The sequence below is a fragment of the Dermacentor silvarum genome, chromosome 7 (assembly GCF_013339745.2).
Source record: "Dermacentor silvarum isolate Dsil-2018 chromosome 7, BIME_Dsil_1.4, whole genome shotgun sequence".
NCBI classification, from domain to species: Eukaryota; Metazoa; Arthropoda; class Arachnida; order Ixodida; family Ixodidae; genus Dermacentor; species Dermacentor silvarum.
In genome coordinates, this window is record NC_051160.1 from 57,564,754 (window position 1) to 57,574,549 (window position 9,796).

At 49.6% G+C, this 9,796-nt stretch overlaps 1 protein-coding gene across 1 annotated transcript in view; it reads left to right on the plus strand.

The window, feature by feature from the left end:
* The window catches only part of LOC119458072 (sodium/potassium/calcium exchanger 4-like), an 80,551-nt gene that overhangs the window by 58,758 nt on the left and 11,997 nt on the right, over nucleotides 1-9,796 (plus strand). Inside the window, exons 15-16 of the mRNA XM_037719879.2 lie at nucleotides 4,485-4,597; nucleotides 4,687-4,752. Coding sequence (XP_037575807.2) covers nucleotides 4,485-4,597; nucleotides 4,687-4,752 — 179 coding nt within the window. The remainder of the gene's footprint in view (nucleotides 1-4,484; nucleotides 4,598-4,686; nucleotides 4,753-9,796) is intronic.

Consider the following 9,796-nt stretch of genomic DNA (forward strand, 5'->3'; position numbering starts at 1 on the left):
CCTCCCGCGCAGCCTTCCGGCTTTTCTCCTTTCGCGTGGTGCGCCCGGTCGCAAGTTTTTGTGGTTGGTGAAGTTATAGTCAAAGCAGGCGGCAGTGAAACCGCGCACAAACACAAAAGTCAATGCAACGACTGCATGGATGATATGCAACTATTACGCAATCGTCGTCAGTGACAATTAAGCTGACCGACGGTCCAACTCGCATAGAAATTTGTATAGATGCGCCAACCAATTACATTCGCTCATTGCAGTGACGTCGTGGCGAACTTCATTGTTCCTTAATTGTTCTATGTTTCAGCGGGGTCTCCCTGAAACTGTATTAGAGCGCGGAGTGGGATTATAGGTTCGACCTAGTACAAAGTTTTTTTGCAGGGGGATATTAAGCTTGTGAAGGCTGTGTTGCTAAATTAGGCAAACAGCACAGGAACACGTGATGGACAAGAGCAGACACACTGCGCGGACTTGCAAGAACTTTTATTGGAAAGGGTGCGCAGCATATATACCTTCGTAATCATCAGTATGCCAATAAAATAGTGCACTACACTACAATATTAGCAGCAAACAGAGAATGTGCTAAACCCATGCATGCTGATAAAATGTGGGCACAGCTAGAACAACAAAACTTTCTCAACTTGGAATATGCAATTCTCATAGAACATATATCTAGAAAGCATAATTGTTTCGTCAATAAGGCTGTATATCAATGAGCAGTATATCATTATATGCAGGGATTGTCTAATGATGCAATCTTTCCAGCTGGGATGATTTTCCGTGTTGGGCGATCCCTGTGCTTGCTCAAAATAATCTACTCATTAAATATGGGAGAGAAACTGCAGAATTTACAGTGGGCAGCAAGCCACCCTTCATGTGTGCGTTTGACATTATATAATTGTGCCCACTCAGTCTGTTGGTGCAATGGCCCATGTATCCAACATATTTTTCATGCGCGAGTAGTATCATATGCACATATCACATTTTCTTTACACTCTATACACCACTGTTGCCAAGGGCTTTATTCTGAACAGGTGTCGTACACTAGCCAAAGCATTTATGGCCCAATATAACCAACCTTATTTGCTGTTGCAATTGACACAGGCTCAAACTATTGCTGCTGACATAGAACACCATTCGACTTCACTCTGCAATCAGCTCCTATCTGGTTAACTCAGATGGTAGAGCAACCACCCCGGAAAGGCACGTTGGTCCCAGGTTCGACACCCGGATAAGGACAAATTTTTCTTAAACTGCTAAGCTTTCCTTTTTAGTAAGCCGTATTGGGTTTCTCAGATGGATGGCAATAATTTTTCCTTTCATGAAATGGCACCTTGGGCTGACACATATACCACAACACCACAACCTCCACTGATGTGCATGATGTGCAACTTAGGAATACATCAGTTTATTGTAGGATAAAGTAGCATACATCGACTAGCGGCGGCCGATTCTCGGCTCGCTCGCCCCCATTTTCATGTCTACACACTCTTTTAAATCCCTTGCGAATTGGGGCGGGACCCTTGCTTTAGGTCGCCTCTCTCACATTCTAGCAATCAGTTCTTTTCCAAGTAGGCGCGATCATCAACAATACACACTGTACCCGCCCCCAATTTCCAGTCCGGTTTTTGGACCACACAGACCAATATCACTTATACGGACGCCACATGGCCGTCTTGCGCGAGGTTCACACGCCTCGGTGCAGTTGGCCCGGTGCAATGACATGCCCCGCCAACACACAAATCGCCCCGCGAGCCACTAACCCTGGACGTGCTGCAGAATCGTACTCGAGCGCGGCGTTGCCGCCAGGTCTCCCGTTACCTACGCATGCTCGGCGGCGTAAAGTGTGTGTCTCCCACACCGCAACGGGAATGCCGCCACCCCCGGCAGTGCCCGTGTTTGTGTTAGCCCCCGAGAACGCGCCTATATGCCGCTGAGTGACATGCACGCGGTGAGGCGGCTGCTTGGCCTCTCGTTACGTACGCTTCTCCGTTAAATGTCTGTGTATCTTAGGCACCGCAGTGGAAGTGCTCTATCCCCAGCGGTCCCTGTCTCGAAAAGCAGCGCTGTTCTAAGAACCCAAACGACGTCGGCTGTGAAAGAATAAACAACCGCGCGAGTGTCATGCTTGTGGCCCCCGGGTGGCGTTCAATATGCATGCAAGGCTGATTGTATCAGCCAACTTAACTCTCCTGCTCAGTCTGTAGTGGGATGTAATCTCGTTAAAGGTGGTAAGAGGGTCTTTAGGGGAGCAATCTTGTGAGAGAGCTGGACCGTTAGGCCGGGGGCGGTTCGTGAATTCACGCGCTAGGCAGTGGGCCTGCTCGTTGGGGTTGCAACCCGCTTGATTACCTACTCCTTTAACGTGGGCCGGGAACCAGGCGATGTGGTGACCTGCTGTCTCGTTGTCTGCAGTGTTTTGGAGAGATACGTTTACTAGGCTAGCCGTGTGCTTAGACACTAGGGCTGACGAGAAGGCCCTGACGGCAGTGCGCGAGTCGGAGAAAACAGTCGTTGGGCCTTTGGCAGCGTAAAGGGCCAAAGCTATCGCGATTTCCTCCGCCTCGTTTGCGTGCTCAGTCCAAACGGATGCAGCGCTAATCAGCGTTCCTCGCGCGTCTACGACCGAGATTGCAAACCTGTTTTCGCTGCCGTATTTGGCTGCGTCAACGAAGAGTGCATCTGCCCCGTACGGGTTAACTTTTTGAAGCATGACAAAAAATACTTTTTTTAGTATTTGTTCTAGACAATGTGTAAGCCAGATTTATTCTGGATGAAACTAGTAGACACTGCATTGATACACGGTGTTAAGCAAAACCCACCATAATATCTCATTTCTGTCCAAAGTTGAACAAGAACAAGCCAGCATTTACAGTAGAATCTTGATGATAGGATCACGGCTAATACGAATTTCCCGATAATACGAATTTTCCTGTGCTCCCCGCCGAGCCCCATTACTTTTGAAACGTGCTAGAGAACAGTTGTTACGAATCGATTTTCGACCTGCGTCGGTTGATACGAATGAACGCCGCCCCACCGACGGCCGCGAAAGAACAGCGCGCAGTCACGCGCTTTCTCCCTTTCTCTTTTGGTACGGAGGCGCGGACGCGGCGCCGGACAGCGCGAAGCCCGCGACTGGGCGCGAAGATCGAGTTTGAAGCGGTGGCGCTTTTGTTGCTTTTCCTTTTGTGCTTTTCCCCACGCAGGCGTGAGGAAGCGCGGCAGCCGCAGCGAACGAACTGAGCGGCGTAAGCACAGCAGCGCATACAAAGGTCAGAGCCGTGTGGAGATCGCTTTCAAGATACGGTGCGCGCGATAACACCGACAGCCGGCACAGGCGCAACGTACAAGAACGCATTTGTTGACAGATTAGAAGCCGCTCCCCCCCCCTCTCTCCCTCCCGCGCTGCCTTCCCGCTTTGCTCCTTCCGCGTGGGAGATAGCGTCGCCAGTTACCCTTGCGCCCGGTCGCAAGATACCACTTACACCGTGCAAGATACGCATTTCGTGCCGCAGCATAGCGCCCCCCCCCCCCTTCCCTCCCATACCCCCACGGCCTTTCGCGTGACGGAAGTCGCGTTTGCTCTCGGCTGTGCTTTTGCTCTCCGCGAAGGCGCGCGTCCCCCGCGCCCTGTCACTCGCACATTCGGCGCACGGCGACGATTTTATCGCGCTTGGACTCATGCTCCACGTCTCCGCATCGCCCTCGTTGATCTCCCCTCCCATCGTCGGGCGCACCTCGTTAAGAAGCGTGCTCGCTACCGCCCTTGTCGGCGAGATTTTCCCGCGGAAGCCGGATTATAACCGGTATTTCATCTCACGCGGCTGCACTGTAAGCGGTATGCGTATACATGGAGTTCTTTTGGAGGGTAAACGGGAGTCGGAAAAGGCCGCGTTGTAGCCAGTTCTGCACTATAAACGGTTACATTATAAGTGGTCTATAGTGTAAATGCTCTTTACGTGCGTGTGCCTGAATGAGTTGAATATTTGAATATTTGAATATTTAATTTAGCTAGTTTTAATTGTGTTTCGATGATACGAATTTCGGCTAATACAAATAATTTTCGTAACCCCGTGAGATTTGTATCATCGAGATTCCACTGTAAACTGGCAGAGCCACTCATACCGAGCTCCTTATTCACGCAACATACAGTGTAATTAAGGACGTGCACTGCTAATTCTTGTAATAGTTGATCGAATTGTGCACCTGCCTCATTTTCGTATATGTGGTACATTATATCTACAGGCACCACATTTTATGAAGAAAACATCCCAGGAAGGTGCATATGACATTATCATTTTGCATGAAATAGAAATGCAAACAAATGTACTCAGAACCAATGTGGCATTATGCATAAATGGCAAATTTTCAGTACAGTGCATAAACGTTCCTCCTAAAGCTGTTGTCAATACTTCTTTTCATTTTTGCCCTTTTTCGTGTCAGGTATATTTACAGGTTCTTGTTAACTGTATTTTAATCTTTTCTTTTTCCAGGTCAAGGAGACATGGCCATAGCAAACAGTATTGGGAGCAACGTCTTCGACATTCTAATAGGTCTAGCACTGCCATGGCTGATTCAGACAGGGATGGTCGAACCTGGGTCACTTGTAAGTTCTCTGCCACATGTGGCAATTATGTACGCACCTTTATGGGCCTATGAAATTGATGAATTAACTCTGCAAAACTTCTTGTGCAGGCTTACATCAACAGCGGGGGCCTGGTGTGGTCAGTTGTCTTGCTATTCCTTACCATCATCATAACAGTGAGTTCAGTTTCCTTCTGACTGTAGCAGCCACTGTCAATATAAGTCGAACTGCGATATAACGAATAGAGATATAACGGACTAAATATCAAATGTTTCTCGCTGATATTAGCGTGTAACGAATATGTGCTTATAACGAATATCGGACATAACGAAGGTATTTTCGTGTTGGATGCGACTTCATTGGTGAGGTTAGAGTTAACTTGTATGGCTCGTCTATGATATTCTGCTGCTGCTCGAGCATGAGGTGGGTGCAATTCCTTGCCACAATAACATCATTTGATAATGTAAAGATGTTTGTGTACGTATAGCTCCTATATGAACCCCAGTTTGTCTTTGGAATGATAAACATCATCAATAAATTGATTTGGGCACCCCTAGAATAAAAACGTGTTAAAGTAAGAGAAGCCAACCACATTGTCCTCTTAATATTGTCACGCTGCACGGCGCAGCCGAAGGAAGAGGAAGTAGAAGGGTGCGCGAGGAGCTGGCCGCTGCCTGTTGGGCTTGGATGACCGTCCTGTCTCTTGCGCTACGCTAACCATCCATCATTCTTGTAAATAAATCCATCCCATCTGTTTCAATTTGGTGGAAGGTGCTGGATACATCACACTGAACGACCGAGCTCTCCTACCCCTTTGACGCTGCAAGCGGTTGGCCGGGCTACCACCGGGAGACGTCGACATGAGTGATTCGGACGGAGGCGACAGTCGCAAGGAAATCGTGGCAGAAAACATTCGCCCGAGGCAAGCCGGTTACTGAACACCTCATCGAGAAGCACGCACATTCTCAGGCAAAGCGAATGAGGACGTCGAGGACTGGTTGAGACTCTACGAGAGGATGAGCCGCCACAATGAATGGAGCGCGGCTGCGCAGCTCTCTAATGTTGTCTTTTTCCTTGCGGGAACTGCCCTCATGTGGTTCGACAATAATGAGGGCTTGCTCACAACTTGGGACAGCTTCGTCGAAGAGATAAAGAAATGCTTTGGTGATTCGCTTTCGAAAAAGAAAAAGGCTGAGCAGACACTTTCACGACGAGCGCAGTTACCGGGCGAGATGTGTACCACCTATATTGAAGAAATCCTGAAGCTTTGCGGAATTGTGAACGCAAACATGTCGGACGAGGACAAGGTCAGACACCTACTCAAAGGAATTGCCGAAGATGTGTACAATTTTTTTATCTCTAAGGAAGACCTCACTACCCCGTCCGACTTAAGGCGTCACTGTCGTACTGTTCGAGGCTCTGAAGACACTGCCGCATTCTTCCGAAGTTTGGTCGGCTGGACAACGTGACCAACATAGCAAGTGTGGACGTATCTGCCTCTAACGACCTGGCTGCATTGGTACGGCAAGTTATTAGAGATGAACTGGCTCATTTTCAAGGCCCAGATGCCAACCGCGTGTGCCACCAATGCTCCATTGATGAGCGCTACTTGGAGGCACCGGTGCCTTGCGTTCAAGAATCGCCTTGGACCGAAAGTGATGTTTGCTTGGGATGGAAATAGCACATTTCACGGAGTTGGCGGTGAACTGTTACGTCCTGTGGGAGTATGTTCCGTTGTGATATCCGTTGGTGGAAAGGCATTTCGAACGGAATTTATTATATTAGCACGCGCCACACATGACATAATTCTTGGTATTGACTTTTTACGGGAGTGTGGAGCAACATTAGACTGCAGGGCTGGTGAAATTTCACTCAGCAGCGATACCAGACCACCCGCACTACACGGCATTCCGTCCGATCGTCAAGAAGTATTTTCCGTGTCCACTGATGTACTTTTGCCTGCGCAGACGGCAATGTTCATCCCAGTGACCTTGTCGCGCGTCCGTACTGGTTCCTGCTGTGGAATAATTGAAGCTGAATACGTCAACACTCTTAAGAACAATGTACTTGTCCCTCGGTCACTGATCGAAGTCAGAGAAGGCTGTGCTCACGTTTGGACGGTGAATGTGTCCTCCGAGTCGGTTGTTTTACCCTGCCGGACTGAAGGTAACACGCTTTGAAGAAGATAGTGTTGCGAGCATTCGTGCGGTTGCTATTTCTATGGACGCAAGCTCGCCACTCAGTGACCACTCATCAAAATTTAGGAGCATGATTAATAAATCGCTCCCCTCTTCCCACCAACACGTGCTCCAAGAGCTCCTTGCCCGCTATGCGTCAGTGTTTGACTTTGCTCAAGAGCATCTGCAGTCACCACCGCACTCCCGCGTACACCACCGCATCAATACTGGAACAGCGTCGCCAATACGACAGAAACCATACCGCGTCTCTCCTGCCGAGCGCAAAGTGATCGCCGAGCAAGTTACAGACATGCTACAGAAAGGCGTCATCCAGGAGTCCAATAGTCCCTGGGCGGCTCCAGTCATATTGGTCAAGAAGAAAGACGATTCGTGGCGATTCTGCGTCGACTACAGACGCCTAAACACAGTAACGAAGAAGGATGTGTATCCTCTGCCACGTATAGATGACGCCATTGACTGTTTACATTCTGCCTCGTACTTCTCCTCTGTCGATCTGCGCTCAGGCTACTGGCAAATACCGATGCACCCGCCAGACAAGGAGAAGACTGCCTTCGTAACGCCAGACGGACTCTTCGAGTTTAACGTAATGCCTTTCGGTTTGTGTAATGCTCCGGCGACATTCGAGCGATTCATGAACACCATCCTGCGGGGACTTCGATGGGAAATCTGTATGTGTTACCTGGACGACGTTGTCATTTACGGCAAGACATTCCACGAGCACAACCAACGACTCGAAGTTGTGCTTGACTGCATACGGTGAGCGGGACTGACCCTAAACTCCAAGAAGTGCCACTTTGGCGAACGTCAAACGCTAGTTTTGGGTTTCCTCGTCGACAAAGAAGGCATCCGCCCAGACCCCCAGAGGCTTGCGGCAGTTCGTGGCTTCAAACAGCCGAAGACGGTGAAAGACCTCCGTAGCTTCCTGGGACTATGTTCGTACTTTTGCCATTTCATTAAGGACTTTGCACGCCTAGCTCATCCGCTCACGTCACTCCTTCACAAGAACTCACCGTATAGATGGACTACTGAATGTGAGTCTGCATTCAGTCAACTAAAATTTCTGCTTACCTCAGCTCCAATTTTGTGCCACCTTGACCCAGAGGCCCCAACAGAGCTTCATACCGATGCTAGTGGTCTGGGTGTTGGAGCTGTACTCGTACAGATACATAGCGGATGCCAACAAGTCATTGCCTACGCAAGCCGTACTCTTACGAAGGCTGAGCGGAATTACACCGTAACAGAAATGGAATGCCTCGCAGTAGTCTTTGCCACCTACAAGTTTCGACCATACTTGTACGGCCGCCACTTCACGATTGTGACAGACCACCATTCTCTTTGCTGGTTGGTTGGGCTACACAATTCATCTAGCCGATTAGCTCGGTGGTCATTACGGCTTCAGGAATATGACTTTTCTATCACTTACAAGAGCGGTCGCTGTCACACTGATGCTGACTGTTTATCTCGCCTTCCGTCAGCAAGCACGCGAGATACGGACAATGACTTAGATGAATACCTCCTTGCCATCTCCACAGAGTTTCCTGATGCCACCGCCTTCAAGCGTGAGCAACAGCATGACCCTTCTATTCGAGCTATTCTTGACACCGCTCGGTCACCTGCACGCGATGCCGCGTGCAGGTGACCCTTTCATTATTTTCGAAGATTTATTGTATAAGAAGAATTATTCTGCTGAAGGCGCTCCACTACTGCTCGTGATTACCCAGGCGTTGAGGCCTATCACACTTCACGCCATGCACGATGACATTACGTCAGGCCACCTTGGCTTTGCTCGGACACTTCACCGACTGCGCCAGCGTTTCTATTGGCCCAACCTCTGGAAGACGGTGAAGCAGTACGTTTCCAGCTGTGCCATTTGCCAATGCCATAAGCAGTCAACCACGCCTCCTGCGGGTGCCTTGCAGCCAGTTAAACCGCCGACCGTGCCATTTGAAAAAGTTGGTGTCGACTTGCTAGGTCCCTTCCCAAAGTCTACTTCTGGCCGTCGCTGGATTATTGTGTGTGTGGACTATGTGACCTGGTACACTGAGACGGTGGCACTCGCTTCGGCTACAGCAGCAGACGTTTCATCGTTCCTGCTGTACTCCGTCATTCTCTGCCATGTTGCTCCACGCATTGTGATCAGTGATCGTGGACGGCCGTTTACTGCGGACGTTGTTGAAGAACTACTACGTCTTTGTGGATCTGATTACCGGCATTCGACCCCTTATCATCCGCAAACAAACGTACTCACTGAGCGCACGAATCGTACACTGACCAACATGCTTTGCATGTATGTCTCCACCGATCACAAAAACTGAGATTCAATGTTACCACTTGTTACGTACGCTTACAACACTGCCAAGCACGAAGTCACTGGCTATGCGCCTTTCTTTCTTCTCTATGCTCGCAACCCCCAAAGCTTTATCGACACCATCCTTCCCTGGCCCTTACATGATGACTACTCATTAAGCCAGACTTTATGTCGTGCCGAAGAAGCGCGTCGACTGGCCCGCCTCAGGACTCTCTCCTCTCAAGATTGTGCCAAGACTCGTTATGACGCTCGACATGTGCTCGTCACATATGCTCCTGGGGACCTTGTTTTGCTTTGGACACCTGTGCGGAAAAAGGGGGCTAGCTGTGCACGAAGTTTCTGTCTCGATACACTGGCCCATGCGTTATACTGAAACGACTGAGTGACGTGACCTACGTCATCGCAAGAGTGACTTCGCACAACCGGTGGTCACGTAACACGCAAGTCATGCACGTCGCCCGACTCAAACTGTACCACCATCGGGCTATGTAACTCGCTCGGAGAACTTCGTCTGCCCCCAGAGAAATTGTCACGCTGCTGTGTAACTCGCTCGGCGAGCTTCGTCTGCCCCCGGAGAAATTGTCACGCTGCACGGCGCAGCCGAAGGAAGAGGAAGTAGAAGGGTGTGCGAGGAGCTGGCCGCTGCCTGTTGGGCTTGGATGACCGTCCTGTCCCTTGCGCTACGCTAACCATCCATCATTCTTGTAAATAAAT